Source organism: Micropterus salmoides, unplaced genomic scaffold (assembly GCF_014851395.1).
Source record: "Micropterus salmoides isolate LMB-PRFRI ecotype aquatic unplaced genomic scaffold, ASM1485139v1 Ms_hic_scaffold_1, whole genome shotgun sequence".
Taxonomy (NCBI): Eukaryota; Metazoa; Chordata; class Actinopteri; order Centrarchiformes; family Centrarchidae; genus Micropterus; species Micropterus salmoides.
The window spans coordinates 53,886,204-53,907,719 of NW_024040040.1; the positions used below are offsets into that span (position 1 = coordinate 53,886,204).

Sequence of the window (21,516 nt, forward strand, 5' to 3'; positions counted from 1 at the left end):
TTAGTCTGCAGATTAAAAAATAATCTCAGATTATAACAATAACAAGTTTAAAATAAATTCACGTTTTTCAGTTAGTTGGTGAAGTCTATTATCTAAATATTGATGTTGCATTAGAAAAATAAACATCTCAATCTAAAAATATATTTCCCTCCTCACATTTTTGCATTTGTAAGAATATTATCAGTTATTATATCGACCACAACAAACAGATGTTCCCCTTCAGTGCATCGCTACATGGTGACCAAACCCATTTTAAATCCACCTATTTAATCCAAGAGAGACGCCCATAAACACATTGTGTTTAACAATTTATCTGTTTGAGCACCACACCCAAACACACACACACACAGATAAAAGCTGATTTCCTGTAAATGTAAGGGGAGGAGCAACACTGATCATGTGACCCGGGCACATGATAAAAGGAAGGGACTCTGCAGCTGAAAGAGTTCAGTCAGTTCAGACTCCATTGTGACTCAGCAAAAGAAGGAAAACTGAAGGCTGAGGCAGAGTGAGTGTTAAACCAACATTTATTATTTTACTGTCAATGTCTCTGAGTCAGTTTTCTCCCTCTGGATTGTTGTTCTTCCTGATTAGTGTGTTTCCTAAACTCACAGTCAGTGTTACTGTTTTACCTCCCAGACAGACTGAAGTCCAGAACATGAGTATTTGTGGGGAGGAAGAGGAGGACAGCCCAGAGACTGCAGGATCCAGCTGTCTGTCTGTGAAGAGTGACCGGTCCAAAGATAAACTTCCAGAAGTAACAAACCTGGACCCTCAGACACAAAGTAACAAACTGTTTTGACTGTAAACTCATAGAAGATGATCATATTTTTGCTTCATGTTGACGTCACTGTAAAGATTTAGAAGGATTCAGAATCTGAAAGAATCTGCTTCAAATGTGTCCTTCATTTTCTCCTATTTGTCCTCTAAACACTGAGCTGTTTGGCTCTTCCTCAGATCAGCTGTTCTGATCCACCAGATGCATCTTGAATCACTTCAGATCATAATTGTGCAACATGTGGTGAAAAAGCATTTGTAGTTCAGCTTTGCTCACCTTGATGAACACTTTGCTTTGAATCATTAGTAAGTGGAGCTTTGAGCTCAGATTCTCTCCACCATATATTGTTCCTAAAGGTGAAGAACAAACATCCACGGGCAGCACTGATGGAAAAGTTAGCAGTGGATGGAAAAAGGGCAGAAAATGGTCCCGTGGAGATACCAGCTGCTGTTTTCTGTTAAGTCATCAGAACTTTAACTTACTGCTGACTCAAAGTGAGCTTTTCCTTCTGCTGCTTGACGTAAAACGTTTTCAAACCAGGGGGACATTCTCACCCCGTACTCATCACAAATGGACGCTTGGTTAAGACATCGCTTTTAAACAAACTGGGTACCCCTTTAGCTACCTCCGGAGAGTGTTTTAGTGAAGACGGGCAAAAACGGAGGACTTTAGAAACGATGGCACAGACGCTCACATTTGGCTCTCTGCTTGGATCTTCTAAGTCATGCAAAGCAGAAACGCAATGCTGCTGACTGAGTTTTAGTTTTGCTATTTTTATTAAAATATTTGTACCTTACAAATAACACTTAGCAGCCTATACTTGTACTGTGTATGTTGCCATATTTACTCTGTGACGAGTCTGTCTGTTTTCTGCTGCCACAGTAGCTTTAACTCCCGTGTTACATTCAGTAACAGTCCCAGCTCGTTATTGGTCCATGAAAAATAAAATCTGATGTGGTTCTTCATATGCGTTACATTATTCTTTCGCTAAATCTTCTGCGGATTAGACCATCTGCTTCATGTTTATACTAGCAAGCGCATGCCCAGTGTACGTGAATGCCCACTAGATGTGCGTTTTCAGACGTTTTAATACAGACTGAGATCAACGACACGCAGCTAAAACGCTGCTGTGGATGGAGATCGTATTCATTTTAACTGTCCATTTTTTAAAAAATGGAGTAGTATGAATGGGGCCTAAGATAAGATGTGAAATTTCCGATGTTCCCCCAAAACTGGACTTTATAACCTTTACTTCTATATTTATTCTTATATTGATTGATTGTTTTATTTGTAATGAAAATAATCACTAGATTGTTAAACTTTACTTTTACTTCCACTTTTTTTTTCTTTTTTTGAAGTGAGAGGTGGTCTGCAGGAGGTTTTAGATGAACATAAGATCAGTCTGAGGAGGAGATGTGAACGTGTGACTGAAGGAAGTGATGAAACAGGAAGTGGAACCCTCCTCAACAGGATCTACACTGAGCTCTACATCACAGAGGGACAGAGTGAAGAGGTTAATACCCAGCATGAGGTGAGGCAGCTTGAGACAGCTTCCAAGAAGAAGACCCTCCATGACACTCCAATCAGGTGCCAGGACATCTTTAAAGCCTTACCTGGCCAACAGAGAGCCATCAGAGTGGTTCTGACCAACGGCGTCGCTGGCGTTGGAAAAACCTTCTCAGTGCAGAAGTTCACTCTGGACTGGGCAGAGGGCTCGGAAAACCAAGATGTCGGTCTGCTGGTTCTGCTCTCGTTCAGGGAGCTGAACTTGATCAAAGATGAGCAGTACAGTCTCCTCACGCTGCTCCATGTTTTCCATCCAACATTACAGAAGGTCCCAGCAGAGAAGCTCGCCGTCTGGAAACTGTTGTTCATCTTTGACGGCCTGGATGAAAGCAGACTTTCATTGGATTTCCACAACAGTGAGGTTGTGTCTGATGTCACACAGAAGTCATCAGTCAACCTGCTGCTGACAAACCTCATCAAGGGGAATCTGCTTCCCTCGGCTCTCGTCTGGATAACTTCCAGACCTGCGGCGGCCAATCAGATCCCTCCTTCGTGTGTTGGCAGGGTAACAGAAGTACGAGGCTTCACTGACGCCCAGAAGGAGGAGTACTTCAGGAGGAGAGTCAGTGATGAAGAGCTGTCCAGCAGAATCATCTCACACATCAAGACCTCCAGGAGCCTCCACATCATGTGTCTAATCCCAGTCTTCTGCTGGATCACTGCTACAGTTCTGGAGCACATGTTGACTACAGAGCAGAGAGGAGAGCTGCCCAAGACCCTGACTGACCTGTACTCACACTTCCTGCTGGTTCAGATAAAGAGGAAGAAGCAGAAGTACGATGAGGGACATGAGACGAGTCCACAGGAGCTGACGGAGGCTGACAGGAAGGTTCTTCTGAAGCTGGGGAGGCTGGCGTTTGAACAGCTGGAGAAAGGAAACATCATGTTCTACCAAGAAGACCTGGAGCAGTGTGGTCTGGATGTCACAGAGGCCTCGGTGTACTCAGGAGTTTGTACAGAGATCTTCAAAAGAGAGAGTGTGATCTTCCAGAAAACAGTCTACTGCTTTGTTCATCTGAGCGTTCAGGGGTTTCTAGCTGCAGTCTACATGTTCCACTGTTACACCAGCAGGAACCCGGAGATACTGGATGACTTCCTGGGGAAAGACTATAGTTACTCCTCATTAGATGACTTCCTGGGTAGAACCGTAGAAATATCCTTGAAGAGTAAAAATGGCCACCTGGACCTGTTAGTTCGCTTCCTTCATGGCCTCTCTCTGGAGTCCAACCAGAGACTCTTAGGAGGCCTGCCGGGTTGGCCAGACAACAGTCCAGAAATCATCCAGAGAGCCATCAACAACCTGAAGGAGATGAACAGTGATGAGATCTCTCCTGACAGAAGCATCAACATCTTCCACTGTCTGATGGAGATGAACGACCACTCAGTACATCAGGAGATTCAAGAGTTCCTGAAGTCAGAGAACAGATCAGAGAAGGAACTCTCTGTGATCCACTGCTCAGCTCTGGCCTACATGCTGCAGATGTCAGAGGAGATTCTGGATGAGTTGGACCTGGAGAAGTACAACACCTCAGAGGAGGGACGACGGAGACTGATTCCAACTGTGAGGAACTGCAGAAAGGCTCGGTAAGTCCATCTAAAACTTAACACCCTTCACACCTTCATACTGTGATTCCACCTATAGCATAGTAAAAGAATAAAAGAAAGGAAGAAGCCGTGTGCACACAAAATTTTTGCAAACTCCCAAATTTGTAACGATGCAACATTTCTACCTACAAGGTCATCATCAGTGAGCTTAGTTAATATCTTTCAAAATTGACTGTGTTTCAAATGCTGCGAGTGAAAAACAATGAAGTTAACAAACACAGCTACTTGTTATTTGTAAAAATAGTTCTTACACAATTTATGTATTTTTGTGTTTATTCTTTAATTTATCTTTTGGTTTCATGCAAAGTTGGTAAGGACTCCAGAGGTTACGCTTAAGGTTTTTTGCAGCATTTTATGGTTTTGTTGTATGTTACCAGTAAGGTCAGGGGTTTAAATAAGATTTGTCATTTTCCAAAAGTTTATGAAGTCATAATGAGCATGGAGGATGTTGGGGGATACCTCATCCCCATCAAATGGAACAAAAAAAAACATTATCAAATTAAGGGTGCTAGCTTACATGGTTTGATTATCAACTTCTTAAATGAGTAGATAACTTTTGCTAAATCCAAATTAATGTCTAATTTGCCATTTAGAATATTCATCTGGGCCGGTATTTATCAAGCTTCTTAAAGAATTCATGTTTTGTAGTTATTGATGGTATTTTATCAATTTGAGAGTTTGTCATTTTATGGAAAATGGATTTTAAGTGTTGATGACTCATCCTGCACTCGGGGGGCGTGTATTAATTTTACTTTTGTTAATTTAGCTTTCTCACTTTTTTATGACGCTGCCTCCCAGTTAATGTGGCATGATAGGACCAAACACCAACAGAGAATCCAGCATTGAGATGATTTACAGAGTTTCTTAATGGATATTAATAACTTGATGGATTTACTTTTTAATAAACTGCTAATTACTGCTACAATATCTGTCTGTATCTGTAGCTAGATAGCTTGGTTAGCTTTACAACTAGAGGTGCTATTAGCTGACTCAGCCCTGTGGTGCCAAGAGCCAAACCTGGCAATAAAATCTCCTGGGTAGTGTATTCCGTATTGTCAAACTGGTCTCTGATAATGTGTTTGGTCCCGGTCCGGCTTCAGTGTTCACTCACTGATGGAGTGTATGTCCAACTACTGGCTATTGTAAATGGCAATCAATAACTGCAACAAGTCCCTTCCTATCTTTGTTTTTGCAGGAAACACTTACAATACATACAGTCATCACAATGTTGAGCCGTCATTGTGATTGTACATTGTAACATATTTTGTAAATATGTCTTGACAGACTTTCTGGCTGTGGACTCTCAGAGACTGACTGTGAAGTTGTGGCCTCAGCTATGAAGTCCAACCCCTCCCATCTGAGAGAGCTTGACCTGAGTTTTAATGACTTACAGAATTCAGGAGTGAAGCTGCTGTCTGCTGGACTGGAGAGTCCACAGTGTAGACTGGAGACTCTGAGGTCAGTTCAGTGAAGTAGAGAAATTTAAATGTTTGACAGGAAGCTCCTCGTGCTCCTCACTCCCCAGCTCTTTGTCCTGATCACTGTCCAGCTCCCCATTCATTGACGTTGTTCATTGTTGAGAAGGTTTTGCTGCCTGGCATCCCAGAGACAAAATTTATGAAGCTAACCAGAGACCTTGTTGCCTGGTAACCAGCTTCAGAGATTTTGCTGTCCTGTCCAGTTTCCGCTGTGTAGTTCCCCAAAGACTGAGTGCAGACTCAGCTGATCGTACCTACAGAGACTTTGTCCCCCATCCTCACCGGTCCAGCCAACTCCCGTTCCATTTGTCCAGTCGGCGCTCAGCTAACGTGCACTCCCTCATGTCCAGTCAGCGATATGGCTGACTCCAGTCCCTGAAGACAAGAGGCAGCATCTTCATGTCCCTGCTGAGTTGTAGCGAACACCTGACCTTACAGAGCTGCAGCCCCCCTCTGATTTTGCTGAGCCATAGCAACTTACTATCACTGCTGAACTGCAATGATTCTCTGTACCTTTGGCTTCCGGGCTGCATCAACCCCAAGAGTTGTCCTGAGATCAGCAGCATGTTATTGATCTGTGTTGACATGAATAGGTGTATGAATGTTGTGCTGACATTTGGATGATGTCTGTAGAAGGCTGACATTATGATGATCCACAATAACACAATGACAAAGTCCCTCTACTCATTTTAGGGAAAAGCTCATTGATTAGGACATAGTAATGTTGAGCTCCACATTTAAAACCTGAACACATCTGATAGGATTAGAAATGGATTTTTATCTCCATCATTTATTTTTTTATTCAGATTGTGGGACTGCAGTTTGTCAGAGATCAGCTGTGCTTCTCTGGCCTCAGCTCTGAAGTCCAACCCCTCCCATCTAAGGGAGCTGCAGCTGACTGACAACGAGCTGCAGGATTCAGGAGTGAAGCTGCTATGTGATTTTCTGGAGAGTCCACACTGTAGACTGGAGACTCTGAGGTCAGACACCATTTTTTCCTTCTGTGCTGAGATTATTATGATGTAAACGTTGTGGTGACACTAAACACTGCAGACATAAGGCAGATATTGTACTGGTCCACACTGAGGGCCCCATCTTCCACCCAGTGAAAAGCAAGGCGCACGGTGTGGAGCAAGTGTTATTGCTGATTTCCAACCAAGTAACTTGATGCTGAAGTCTATTTTCTTTTACAGTGGTTTAGTACATTGACTGTATTGATGGCATTAGGAGCAACAGGACAAGCCAGAGGTACATTTCATAGATTATCAGTCTCATGTACTGTTTCAGCAATGATATTTATTTATTTTTTAAAGAACTACCTACTGCAGCTTTAATGTGTTAGCTTTTTACTTTTAGTTGTTGGTTCTTTTCCCATTCTGAAACAATAAAATAGAGGTGAAAAAGAAACACGATGTCTGTTCAAATACATTTTGTTGTTAATTGAAGGAAGTAATAACACCATTAAAATATAAAACACTTACTGGAGGTCATTGCCTTTGGTGTATAATAACTGTCATTTTATTCCACAAAAGAAAGAAAGCAAGTGCAGTATATATTAAAGCCATGGAGGGCAGGAGTGGATGAACCTAGTTAAAGTCATCGCCCACGCTGGATGCTCTAAAAAGTAAAGCGAACAAGCCCGCAACAGGATGGGGATCATTTCATTGAATGGTTATCCAGGATGGCTCTTGGATCTTCTGGTGGAGAGAAAGATGAAGGACAGGAGCATGAGTTGAAACAGAAGTCTGAGGTATAAAGAGTGAAGAGGAATGGCACCAGTACACTTTGTTTATTACAACCTCAGAGGCACAGCCTTCCACTCTGACACACTGTGGTTGGCCATTGAGGTAGTCCAGGATCCAGTCTCGGAGTGCATTGCCAGAAGCTTTTCCCTTCGAAGGCAGGGCTGGATAGCGTGGAAAACACTGGAGAAGTCAAAGAACATGACCTTCACAGTGCTTCCCCGCTTCACCAGGTGTGAGAGGGCCTTGTTTGTCATGAAGATGATGGTTATTTTTGTGCTTCCATTATGAAACATTGTGGATAGTACAAATGGAACCATTGTGCACCGTTTTTCATTACCCCTCTGTTGAGGCTCCTAGCAAGCTGAGACAATACCAAAATTTGGAATTAAAACACTGCAGAGCACTGATTGGCCAGACCGGATCTGAGCAGCCGGTACTCTCATCATCTGCACTCTCATGGAGGATTTCTCAAATGCTCCTGTCTTTTCAGCAATGTTTTGTCTGGCTGCCTGCAGCATTTTCCCGAACAAATATTGTCGTCTTGTTGTAGGCTAATTAACAACCACATATCATTTGTGCGTGCAGAATGTGTGCATGAGTGAGCTAGAACGAGCAAAAAATTGACGGTGAATGTAGCAGGACAGAGGAAAAGGTTTGAATTAAGTTTTCAGTCTGGGAAAGAACTGTCTGCGATGCAAATGAAACTCAGATCCACGGTGTAGGTAGGGTTTTCAAAGGTACTATACTGAAAGTGTTTGGTAGAAACATGGTTATTGACAGCACTGGGACATCCTTCCTCTGGCCCTAGAATGATGCAGGAGGTCTTCCATAGTTTAAGCTCCTTTCTTAATCTCAGCGAGAGATGAAGAGGTACTGAAAGGCTGACGCAAACGTCTGAGCACGCTCCTTATGTATCATTGAATTTATGTTGTCAGGCCCACTGGCTATATTTGGTGCTCAGAGAGCTCACTTTCTACCTGGCTGCTGGAAAGGTAGGATTGGGGGGGACTCAATAACATTCCCATAGTCCTCCGAGAAACCTTCCCATTCTGTGATATGGAAACACTCCTGGAGAGTTTCCTCTGCGTCCTTAAACAAAATCTTCCCAGTGTTTGTACTGACCACCTGTTGATCACCAGTGGCTTTTAGGTGGCTTCAAGGTGGATCAGGTTGTGGTCTGAAACTCAGAGTGGAGTGAGGGAAAGATAACAGCAATTGCTTTTGAGAACTCGTGTAACGCCATCAATTCAGCGTTTGCACTGCAAATTAATTCCTTTACCGTAACTTGTCTAGGATTACAGAACCTAGAGTTAACTAATACAGAAACACCTCCTCGTCTCTTCTTACTGCCCTTTTTTCCTCTGTCCACCTACACTTACATGAAGCTGGCTAGTTCAAGGTGTTTGGCGTTTCCCTTTTCTAAACTTCTACGTTCTAATCCTTCTTCAGCTCTGAACAGATTATTAAACACTGAATGATTTCAGCAGGAAAATTGTCTTCTAAAGTTACATCATTATATTCTTTATTTAGAGTGGGTTCCTGCAGTTTGTCAGAGATCAGCTGTGCTTCTCTGGCCTCAGCTCTGAAGTCCAACCCCTCCCATCTGAGAAAGCTGGACCTCGGCTGCAATAAGATGCAGCATTCAGGAATGAAGCTGCTATGTGACTTTCTGGAGAGTCCACACTGTAGACTGGAGACTCTGAGGTCAGATGCCATTTTTTTTTTTTTCCTTCTGTGCTGAGATTAATATGATGTAAAAGTTGTGGTGACACTAAACACTGTAGACATAAGGCAGATAATATACTGATCCACACTGAGGGCCCTATCTTCCACCCAGTGATATACTATATCATATTTTAATATGAAATAAAAGTATTTTGTTGATTGTGTATAATAGGTTATAATAATATATTAAAGTTAAAATATTCCTTAAAATTTCATATGTAGTTTACAACTAGACATAATATTAATTCCAGTTACAGCTATTCCATTTTTCTGGGTTGTTTTTATTCATTAAATCTTTGTGCAAGAAGCACAGACTTGGTCTCAAATTTATTAATGTTAAGTACTTGTCAATAATTAGAACCATTCATGCAGAAGACTTACAGTATGCTGCAGTCTTTACTTGCTAGTATTAAAATATAGTAAAGGAGCATTTAAATATATAGTATAACATTTTACGATACCAGTAGCCTTAAAGTGATAATACCAAGAGAGTACTTCATTTGACACCTTGCATAAAATGCCACCTATTGAAGCCATAGTAGTTGATTGGTAGCTTATTATTATTATTATTAATTTTATTTTTTCTTGTTTCAAATAACTGTTACATAAAAGTATTGGGAAACTGTATCAGAACACTCCTTATCTTAGTTCATCCTCACTGGTAGTATTATACGGGAAAAGACTACAGCTTCCAAATTTTTTTATTTTTTAATGAGAAAGGAGAAGTGAAATAGGTCTTTAACCAAATGACTTGTGGGAAATGAATGTAAGGTAATTTTTTGATGTCTTGAAAGTAAACAACGGAATTATTTTAACTTTCTAACAATAAACCAAATTGAAAGATCTCCGCCAGTGCTTTTTCCTTTATTGGTGAGTCGCACACTTCCAAAAATGACAGTCAGAAGTATAAAAGGAGAACAGAGTCTGTTTAAACAAGTCACTAAACTACAATAAAGACTCACAAACGGAGGAAAAGAGAGGCTGCACGTCCAGCCGATCAAACCATCCACACCTGAAGTAGCTGCAGCCGGAAGCTCCGTCAGTAAAATCAGCTGGTCGCTACTGCGCCACAAAAGTGTTTAATTGATGGGATGGAATGCAGCGATTGAGAAGTGATGGCAAATAAAAATGTGCCCTGTTGTGTAAGTAGCAAATTAACTTGTAGCTGTCTGTGCAACCAGGGAGTGTTTGTCTTAAAATTTGGTGATCATGCACATTGTTGTCTATATTGAGGCAGCAGAAAGCGATAGTGCCATTGGCCAACAAAAACCTGGTCTAATGTCAATGCCTCAGTATTTCCCTGCTATTCAAAGGTCGCATTATTCAGATAATATACTCCCCATTAAGAGTGAGGCTTTGCACATTTCCACAAGAGGTAAAGCAGCATAACTTCACCTATTAATTAAATCTTCCAACACTCAGATAGGATAGCTAGCTATGGAGTTCCTGCACTCTAACGTTTCTTCAGCTCTGAACAGATTATTAAAAACTGAATGATTTCAAGCAGAAACATTGTCTTCTAACGTTACATCATTTGTTTTTTATTTAGATTGTGGCTTTGCAGTTTGTCAGAGATCAGCTGTGCTTCTCTGGCCTCGTCTCTGAAGTCCAACCCCTCCCATCTGAGAGAGTTGCAGCTGACCAGAAATGACCTGCTGGATTCAGGAGTGAAGCTGCTGTGTGGTTATCTGGAGAGTCCAGGCTGTAGATTGGAGACTCTGGGGTCTGTTCACTGACTCTCTGTTACCATTTTATATCTTAAATGTTAACTTAATTTATGTTTAGACATAACTTGGATGCATAAAGTTGTAAATTTCCTGTTCATGAAAAATTAAAATTCTGTTGACCCTTACAACAAAGTACATTTTGGCTTTGTAAGTCAGACCTGCAGTCCCACAGGCGCAACAAAAGTTGCAGGTGGAGAGATTTTAATTCAACTTTTGTGGTAGTCGGACAGACCTTTTGCAACAAATGCAACACCTAGTAGCTAATTGAGACGCATTTTCCACAGAACCTTAGTGGTCTATTAGAAAAGTACTGACCCAAAGTTTAACAATCTCTCCCAGCCTATTTTTGCCAACCATGCTGAAGTTGGCAAACCAGCAAATCATTGCAAAAGTATGATGGATTCAATAAAGGATGAATGGTGCCCAGGTACCTATTTTGGCATTCTGTCTCTACCGCTCTGCCATTCCTAAAAGTCACTGCCATGACAGGAAGGTTTCAGCGATTCATTAAGCATATCTTTTGAGTTACAAGTATGAGTCATCGCACAAGTTGATAAAATCATCCGCCACTTTGGCAGACAAGGTTATAGTAAGGTTGGTTTATTTTTGCACACACATTTGCATTACACATAATCCCTGAGCTGATGTGTGTTTTATCTGTTTCAAACCAAACTCACCAGCCCACGCCTTTTTAATATGTACCAAAATAAGCTGATGGACTTACCACAGAACTTCCCAAAGAATTAACTTCACAGTCCATATTGTCTGTCGAGTGCAGCCTGGAGGTGCCCCCAGAACCTTTAACTTCCTTCTTAGTCCTTGTTGGTTGTTAAAGTGGTCATATTATGCTTTCAGGTTCATAATGTTATTTTATTATTTATAGGTTTACATGGTTTGATTTTCAAAAAACAACATATTTTTGTCACCCTTTGTGTTTAACACTCCATTTTAGCTATGGATTGATACATCTCCCTTCTACAAGATCTTTGTTGGGAGTTGCACATGCGCAGTACCTAGTTAAGGACTACTAGCCAATCAGAAGCAGAAGACTACAAACGAGCTGTTTTCAGGCAGTTCAGAGCAGTGCTTTCTGTGGGAGACGGGAACTCCCTTTTGAGGTGGACTTTTTCACTTTGCAAACCAATTACATGCACAAAAAAGCTTTACAAAAAAAAAAACTCAATGAAGGAGGGGGGGAAAAAACAAATGACCTCTTTAAAGTAAATGAATATTTAAAATTTTGGGGAAATGGTCACATCTGAAGAAGATCCTCTGAACTATTATTTATTTTAAACCAGAGATGGGGACTCAAATTTGAGACTCGAACTCGAGTGCGACTCAAGTCGCACACACAGTGACTTCAGACTCAAACTGAGATTCATACTTAAGACTTAAGACTTGACTCGGACTCGAGGTGCGGGACTCATGAACAATGTTTATTTTTAGGAAACATCTGATGAGCTTGCTGTTATCCCCCCACCTATAACCTGCCTAAGTAATTAACACGTAGTGTGCTACGTGCAGCCACATGTGAGAGAGGACAATAAACACATTATTACCGTTGGCTGCAAACAGGTTACAGGTTTATTGTCGATCATGTAACGTTACTGTTTTATTTAGTTGACATTATACTGGGTTGGAGAGTCTGGTGGTTTGTTGACTTACAGGAGTTACGCTGTCATAAATTCTACATTTATTAGGCATGGTTGTGCTCTCTCTAAGTGAAAAACAGGCTACATGTTTATCATTGTTCATGCATGTTATGGCTGCCTCCGTTTGTGCCTTATTGTCACTGTAGTGATATGCTAATCAGGCTGTATGGTTCCCTGCTGAGGATTGGTCTGACCTCTGCCAGCCCCGTCTGTGTCCTGTTCGTTGTCCGGGGTCCTTTTGTTATATTATTTTCAGTTGTGTACGCAGCACCACTTGCATGTTCCTTTGGGTTTAAAATCCCTTTTTGTTAAAATTCTCTGTGAAATTAATAACTTTAACATACCGAGTACATCTAGTTTATGTTGCTTCCCTTTCCCCTACTGTGCTGGGTCGTAACAATGCATCATTACAGTTTTATTTAGTTATAACGTTACAATGGGTTTGAGAGTCTGGGGGTGTCTTGATTTACAGTAGTTAAAAAGCTGTCAGTTGTGGACGCATTGTACATTAGGCTACATGGTTGTGCTCTGTAAGTGAAAAACAGGTTACAGGTTTATTGTCGATCATGTAACGTTAGTTTTATTTTGTTAATTTTACACTGGGTTTAAGAGTCTGGGGGGGTGTTGACTTACAGTAGTTAATAAGCTGTCATTAATGGCATTGCACATTACATGGTTGTGCTCTCTAAGTTAAAAAACAGGTTACAGTTACAGAATCTAGCTCTGCAGTTTTATAAGCAGCCTGGATTGAACGCAGCAGGTGATACAACATTCATTATAGCCACGAGAGACTTGAGACTTGACTTGGACTCTAGCTCAAAGACTTGTGAGCATCTCTGTTTTAAACTGATTGTTTAAAACTTGACGTAGAACCATTGCTTTCTGTTGATTTCAATGTGTTTTCACAAATAATGTCTGATCATTGATATTGATCCTTCAGAACACACTCAAAAAGGGAACACAAAACACAGCTGTTTAAAGGTCATAATGGTGTTTCTCCTTTAATTCTGGATTGGCCTGAGATCAGTTGCATGTTATTGATCTGTGTTGACATGAATAGGTGTATGAATGTTGTGCAGACATTTGGATGATGTCTGTAGAAGGCTGACATTATGATGATCCACAATAACACAATGACAAAGTCCCTCCACTCATTTTAGGAAAAAGCTCATTGATCATGACATAGTAATGTTGAGCTCCACATTTAAAACCTGAACACATCTGATAGGATTAAAAAATGGATTTTAATCTTTATCATTTATTCTTTGTTCAGATTGGGTTCTTGCAGTTTGTCAGAGATCAGCTGTGCTGGTCTAGTGTCAGCTCTGAAGTCTAACCCGTTCCATCTGAGAGAGCTGGACCTGAGCGACAACAACAACCTGAAGGATTCTGGAGTGAAGCTGCTGTGTGGTTTTCTGGAGAGTCAACACTGCAGACTGGAGACTCTGAGGTCAGACACAATTTTTTACTTCTGAGCAGAGATTAATATAATGTTAAAGTTGTGAAGACTAAACTGCAAGGCAGATGTTATACTGATCTACACTGAGTATCTTTCCAATTAAATAAACAATTTCAAGCAGGAACACTGGGCCTAATGCAAAACATTTTTGTATTCTTTCTCTTAATTATTTTTGTACAAGTATCACATCAGATTCAGCAAACGCTCCTAATGTCAGATAAAGAATAAATTACATGGATAAACATTCTTAATCCCTTCTGTGTGTAAATAAACATATTGAGAATTGTAAATTAGCATAGTTAACACTCTGATAATACCATTTAAGGTTACCGTCCTTACTCATATGTCTGGAAATGTTAATTCATGAAAATGACATTGAAGAATAAAATAACTTTATTCAAGATTCAAGTCCTGCTTTGGAGATCTATAAATAAGTCTAGCATTTTTAACAGTGTCTGAAGTGAAATTAGGGCAATAGGGTTGGATCAATGAGTCTGTCTGTGGAGTTGCGGCTGCAACTTTCACATTTGCAGAAGCACACCTTCATCGTAATCTTAACTGGAATAACAACCAGTAATATACCTCTGCCAATATATCAGCAAGCTGTCACACTCTTAAAAGGGCCTGATGTGCCAAGGCATCCAAAAGATTACACGTAAGCTGACCTTGTTACTGTGAAAGGTTACCGCTTGTGCAATAAAAAATTCCCATAAACACACTCTTGAACTTTGTGGACAGCCTTCCCAGAAGAGTTGAAGCTGTATAAAACCCTATAGATTAAGAACGGGATGTCATTAATCTTAATGTGCATCTAAAGGCAGGTGACCCAAAACTTTTGATTTTTATACTCATTATTGCTGCAGAGTAAGGAAATACAGTTAGCAAAAAACTTTGGCTGGGATAACAGCATGCTAATTGCGTATGAGTCCTAAAACAGGTACGGACCGTTCCTACATTGTGTTCATGCCTAAGACAATATTCAAAATATGCATCATTTTTTAAATCAATCGAACAAGCTACTTAAGAAAGAATCTGTTAGTGCATGTGGTTCTTGCATAAGGCACTGTAATAAAAATGCGCATAATTTATTCTTTATTCAGATTGTGGGGCTGCACTTTGTCAGAGATCAGCTGTGCTTCTCTGGCCTCAACTCTGAAGACCAACCCCTCCCATTTGAGAGAGCTGGATCTGAGTGAAAACAGGATTCAGGATTCAGGAGTGAAGCTGCTGTGTGGTTTTCTGGAGAGTCCACACTGCAGACTGGAGATTCTAGGGTCAGACACTATATTTTCATTTTATATTCCACATCGTGTTTTTAAACAAATGATAATAAAATACATAAATACATTGAAAAAATTATCTCTATTTCAACTATCAGTTAATAACAAATATATTCAGTATTTCTTTTTCAAAACATTGTTACGAAGCTATATGATGCATATGCTGATATGAATAGTTTAAAGTGAAGAAGCTTTGATTTTATGACTCCACTATTCCTAAAATAAATATTGTAGATGTCTTTTGTTCACATTTGCCCAAAGTTCATCCTGACATGTTTGGCATCTTTGCAAACTTTGGGATGTTGAGTCGAATCTTAAATCAGTTTATGTGGGTTTTTATTTATTTGGTGGAGCTGCAGCTACGTCTTTATTGAAGTAATAGCAGCACATTGACATTAATATACACTGATTCTTGAGAATTTGGATAAAATAGGTTTTAATTTTGAAAAGAAATAATGTAATAATAAGAAATCTAAACTTATGTTTATTGTGCTAGATGTCACCAATCTAGCAATATTTTGGTGCAACCTTCTGATGTTGTAATTTTTTCATAAAATATGTGTTTTATCTGTCTTTACCTAGTTTTTGTCAACACAGTCAGACACAATATAAAGCCAGTTAATCTTATTTATTTAGTGTTATAATGATTTAAATTCATTGTGTCTACACCATAGGTACATATATGTTATTAAATGTAGAATATTAACTTTTGTTGATTTTTAATTCTATTTCACATGTACTCTTTTACAAACTTATACATCATGCAACATTCATCATTAGCATAAGTATACAAAATAATTTGGAGCATAAAAAACACATTTTTAATTTCAAAGTGACCCTGACTTTAATAAATCAACTGCTTTTCAGAAACAGATTGGAACCATATAAATTTAAAACAAAGACTTGGGTCACATTTTGAGCAATCAAAAAATAAGAGTAAATATTGCTGAAAATCCACTGCTTGTAGGTTTAAAGAGTTTTTTTTAACTCTTTCATCTGGCCTAAATATTGTACATTTTAAATTATTTTTTATAATTATTTTTTTAATCGTTTTTTTTATCAAATTGAAATGAAATTTGTTGTCTGAGAATAATGGATTTTGTGGGTAGTCGGCTGTCAAAAAATCATACAATTTATAATTTTTAAAACAAGTATGTAAAAATCAACTAAATTTATGCAGAAGACATACATTTACATATTTTATTCTTTATTCAGATTGTTGGACTGCAGTTTGTCAGAGATCAGCTGTGCTTCTCTGGCCTCAGCTCTGAAGTCCAACCCCTCCCATCTGAGAGAGCTGGACCTGAGTAATAACAAGCTGCAGGATTCAGGAGTGAAGCTGCTGTCAGGTCTTCTGGAGAATCCACACTGTAGACTGGAGTTTCTGAGGTCAGTAGAGGGTTGGAGTCAGTCCATGCTCTAGGATTGGACAGAAGGACAGAGAAAAAGAGAGAGAGAACAGTCAGTGATCATGTGTTTGAGTTGATGTGAAGACGACTGTTGTAAACTACCGATCAGTTCATCTTTGTCACAGCTCTGAGATCAGTCTGACTGAAGCCTGCAAATCACCGGCTCTTTTTTCAGAGATCATTACATTTAGTTACCATGTGGTCTTTCTGCAGACCAGAACCTCTGCTGAAGTCCAGTAAGCACAGCTGATGTTTAGCTGTTCAGTCTTTGTATGAACTGTCGTGGAAATTATATTCCTGGGTTGAGCAAATAATTGAGAGAATAAACAGAAGTACTAAAACACATATGTCTGTGAAGGTTCTCAGTCATCCAGGTCATTGTTAAGGAATTCCCTAAAATGAATTCAATTCGTTAATATCTCAATATTTAACAGTCACAAGCTTTGACGGTTGATTGGAATAAAAGTATCCACCAACTCCACCTTTTGACTTCACAACTTCTGATTTCTAGCCTTAAATTCATTTGGAACCCGACTGAGTACCGCAATGGCATCTACATACAAGCTAAGGTGAAATGTGTTCTGTGATAGTGTTTTTTCTGTAAAGGTGTGATATGTTAATGTCAAACAATCTTTGCATAACAATGTATTTGTTAAATCAGCCTGTGTACAGCTAATTTAAAATTATATATTGGCTAAATCATAGGTGTGTGAACACACTCTAGGGAACTACCCACATCTGGTTTGGGGTACTTGGAATTAGCTATTGTAATTCATAGTCTTAATGATCTTAAAAGATTTGCATTTCTCAATTCTGGCAGAAGTGTACATCTAGCATAAGTTTCTAACAGGGCCGTGTCGATTTTATAGCCATGTGAGCATACAGTCCCAGGACCCGAACGGGGCCTGGTAGATGTCAGAGACTGGAAAAGGTTTAATTAAATTTGGAAACTACATGTCAGCGTTCCACGCAGGCTGTGTAAGGCAGAGACAACTGCCTAGAGCGTAGCTACCCATGCACGCATAGTAACCAGAATTTACCGTGGCACGCACAGAACTATTCAGCACTCGGTACCAGGCGTTCCCCACCGGAGGGCGCTCAGGGGTGTTAATGCTCCCTTTGATGTTTTAAGACTATGCAGTGGAAAGGAAAACTTGTGGCCCTTGATGAGTACCCAAGTCCCTGGCTCCAGGTAAGGGAGAGTAGCTGTAGCTACAAGGGGCAGCTGTGAAGGCAGTGTCGCTTGAACATATGGGGAAAAAAGTTTCTTGCTTTACCAAATCATTTTGTCATACTGTTAGCATTTTACAACACCAGCACTCTGTAAGTTGCTGATGCCATCACCCAGGAAGGAAAACAGAGATGCATTTAATTTATAGGCTTGTCAGGGCTTTGGTTATCACTCTGGCCTCCTGTTTATGGAGGCCAATAAGTAACCTATTTACTTAACATGCCAACAATTACACTCATACTTTAAGATTTTAGTGTAAACCCTTGTTAATCATCCTTCCGTACCTTAGGCAATTTCAACCATTCAAAACGCTTTTACACTACATCTGCATTCACCAGTCATACTGGTGATTGAACCGCCGACCTTCCGATTAACGGCCAACCAGCTCTACCTCCTGAGCCACAGCCGCCCCTAATCCAACTCAGTACTTTTAAGGTGTCATTGCATCTCGTTTCAGACCGCTTAAGGGTAATTTATACTTCTGCGTCGAATCGACGGCGTAGGCTACGGGGCTACACAGAGGCCACGCCGTCGCCTGACGTGCACCTACTCAATAATGTAACTACACGTAGGTAGGCACGTAGACCCTACGCCGGAGTATAAATGGGCCTTAAGGTGATGGTCATGCAGATTAGGAGAGTCCTACATGATGTCTGTTCTTGCTGTTCAGCTGCTGGCCTGCATCATGCAGGCAGAACTTAGTCCAGTGGTAATTCTGGACTGTGCATTGTCCTTTGTTGTACCCAGCGTACTTCAAACTGATTTCCTTCTTGTCTGGCTGGAGCGACATATGATGGTAATGATGGTGGGAACATTTTATCTTATTGAAATGCTGATCTCGTGGAAGTCCAGCTTGATCTGATTTTCTCATTGTTGTGTTTATCTCAGTCAATTTTGTCTTTGACAACCTTATCCAAACTGTTCCAGCTGTGTCTCTGGAGCTGTCAAAAGTCAGGCTGGTCACATGACCCATGGCTTCAACAATGTCCTAAATGTAAATATTCCTCTTTTTTTCATGGCATTTCTTTCTCTGGGCATCTGGAGGGAGAGCCATTGTCTCTTTATCTGACGACTACTGGACTGGAGCACATTTCCTTCTGTGCAGCAGTGGGTCTTTAATTTTTGGTTTCTCATGTCTCTGTTGCTGCCCGGTCAGATTTCAGCAGCACCAGGGCATAGTCTTCTTACTGGACTGGATCGCATACTGGAGCATACTGGAAAAGAGGGGCGGAGTCCAGGACTGGATCAGCCGGAATGGATTCCATGACTTGTGTTAAAGAAGATATAATCAGTTGATTGGTTCCTGTCAGTTCCTTAATTAATCTATTTTAATTTTCAGTTCTGAGCTTTCCTTGACTTCAGTTCTCGTCTTTATATAGCCTACACATCTGAATTGCAGTTTTTTTTACTTTTCTTTCCTCTGGACAGGGCTGCATGCTCTATTGCATTTCTGCTCTTGTTTCTCTCCAAACATTTCTTTAGATGGTTCAATAGTTTTACACTTAAGTTTCCATTTATCAAAGCCACTTATCAAATTGTCCCGTCACTGTTTAATACTTTTCAGTCATCAATTTCGTAACTAGTGAATCTTGGAGTGGATTCCGACACCATCCTCGCTTTGCTCTGACACTTCCCCATACCATTTTTAGTTCGGGTGCTCTGGCATCAACGCAGCAGTTACTGGGTCTACTGAGTTCAGTTAGTCTGAGACTACCCGCTGCAAACCTAACTTATCAGCTGGATCCCCATCGCCAACCCGGACACATCTGTCCGTCCACCCTCTGGCTCCCCCTGGACCCCACCTGTAAGTTTACAAGTAGATAGAGTTTCTGCCTGACTGGGACGTGAGATCTAAACCTATTCCTTCCCTCTCTTCAATCTCACTCTCTTTATCTTTTCACTAAATTATCTACTCATTTCTCATTTTATAAGTTCTTATGCTTTTCTTTCTGAAAGGGATCGAAGGCCACCAACCAATAAAGAGACCAAAGAAAACCCTGAAGGAGTTGCAAAGGTCTGCAGCGGAGATTGGAATATCTGTCCATAGGACCATTTAAAGCCGTACACTCCACAGAGCTGGGTTTTATGGAAGAGTGGCCAGAAAAAGCCATTGCTTAAAGAAAAAAACAAACATTTTCAAACATGTTTGCCAAAAGCCATGTGGGAGACTCTCCAAACTTGTGGAAGAATGTACTGTGGTCAGATTTACATTTACTCATTTGGCAGATGCTTTTATCCAAAGCGACTCACATTTGAGGAACAACATACAAGCATCAACAGAACATCAAATACAGCACGAGATCTATAAATGAGAATACAAACTAGTAAGAGCACCAATAGTTACTACTACTCAATCCAGTTGAGAATCTGTGGAATGACTTACTGTGGAATGCTGTACACCAGAGGAACCCATCAAATTTGAAGGAGCTGGGACACTTTTTCCTTGAAGAATAGGTGAAATTCCCTGTGGCTATGTGTGCCAAGATTATAGATTCTTACCCCAAGACACTTGCAGCTGTAATTGCTGCAAAAGGTGGCTTGTTGGCTTATTTCTTGATTGTTTCACAATAAAAATACTTTGTATCTTTAAAGTGGTAGGCATGTGTTGTAAATCAAATGAAACAAACCAAAGCAATGTCCTAAATCCAGTTTGTAAGGCAACAAAATAGGAAAAATGCCAATGGGAGTGAATACTTTTGCAAGCCGCCGTTATCTGGAAGGGTTTTCCAACAGTCTTAAAGGAGTTCTCAGGGGGTGCTGAGCGCTTTGCCTTCACTCTGCAGTTCAACTCAACTGGGTGTTGGTCGGGTGAATGTGGAGGCCCGGTCATCTGACACAATACTCCATCACTCTCCACCTTGGTCAAATAGTCCTCACTTAACCTGGAGAGGTGGGTTTGGGGTCACTGAACAGGACTGAAGTCCCTGCTGGTCTTTATACTGGATGTGCTGCATCACTGACTGACAGCTGATGAAGGGAGTCTCTGTAAACTCTGATTTATGACTTCTGCTCTCTGTCTTCTTCTCTCATCAGACTAATGTGATCTCAGTCAGAGTGTGAGGGGTCAGAAAGGTGGAGGTGTTGAGAGAGGATCAGCTGTGTCCTGATGATCCAGAGAGGTTGAAGCAGCAGCATCAGCTTGTGTGTGGAGAGGCTCTGACTGGGCCATGTTACTGGGAGGTAGAGTGGAGAGGAGAGCTTCATCCAGCAGTGACTGACAGAGGAATCCCAACAGTGCTGCAGTCTGAACTGCTCTGAGATCAGCTCCACTGTCAGACACAAAGTCAAGTCCACCATCATCCCTGTGTGTTCCTCTGGATGTGACAGAGTATCATCAGTGGATCTGGACTGCTCTGCTGCTGCTCTGTCCTTCTACACAGTCTCTGCAGACACACTGAGACTCCTCCGCTCCTTCTGCTGCACACTCAGCCACCTCCTCCACCTGGAGCTCCACCTGGACCTCCACCTGGAGCTCCACCTGGACCTCCACCTGGACCTGGACTTTGATCTTTTACTGTCTTTTTTAAAAATTCATTATTATATTCTGAATCCAAAGTGCCCTGACATTGTAGTTCTGTTTATGACAACATAACTACAGATTAACACTTATTTAAATGTGTATTTCTGTATTGCTTTATGTTGCAGCGCCACCTTGTGGAACTATCATTCTCAGCAACGTTCATGTTCTGTGGCTTCTGCTGGAGCTGTTTTATCCTGGGAGAAGGATCCCTCTTTTGCCTCTTCTTTCTTCCTTTTTCGATTTTATAAGGACAGAGGGCGTCGTATGCTGGACAAATTGTAAAGCTTCTTGTGGTGAATTTTTATTTATGATTCTCGGGTGTATAAATAAATGAAACTGAC

At 40.7% G+C, this 21,516-nt stretch overlaps 1 protein-coding gene across 6 annotated transcripts; it reads left to right on the top strand.

Annotated features, from left to right (window-relative positions):
- The first annotated feature begins 432 nt into the window (after positions 1–432).
- On the top strand, positions 433–20,886 carry LOC119913743 (NACHT, LRR and PYD domains-containing protein 12-like). 6 transcript variants are annotated; one of them, XM_038732939.1, is made up of 11 exons: positions 433–508; positions 640–785; positions 2,137–3,928; positions 5,234–5,407; positions 6,234–6,407; positions 8,703–8,876; positions 10,447–10,620; positions 13,550–13,726; positions 14,836–15,009; positions 16,231–16,404; positions 20,689–20,886. In XM_038732939.1, the coding sequence occupies exons 2-11, from the start codon at positions 659–661 to the stop codon at positions 20,696–20,698; spliced, it is 3,150 nt and encodes a 1,049-aa protein (XP_038588867.1). In that variant the 5' UTR covers positions 433–508; positions 640–658; the 3' UTR covers positions 20,699–20,886. The 6 variants fall into 6 exon arrangements, with proteins under 6 accessions (XP_038588867.1, XP_038588869.1, XP_038588870.1 ...); XM_038732941.1 differs by lacking the exon at positions 8,703–8,876; XM_038732942.1 differs by lacking the exon at positions 6,234–6,407.
- Positions 20,887–21,516: the final 630 nt, after the last annotated feature.

Excerpts from the sequence above, each read along its gene's own strand:
- LOC119913743 (XM_038732939.1), top strand. The coding sequence starts at position 659 with ATGAGTATTTGTGGGGAGGAAGAGGAGGACAGCCCAGAGACTGCAGGA. Across the intron at positions 3,929-5,233 it reads AGGAACTGCAGAAAGGCTCG|ACTTTCTGGCTGTGGACTCT; the intron begins GTAAGTCCATCT and ends ATGTCTTGACAG. Across the intron at positions 15,010-16,230 it reads TGCAGACTGGAGATTCTAGG|ATTGTTGGACTGCAGTTTGT; the intron begins GTCAGACACTAT and ends TTCTTTATTCAG.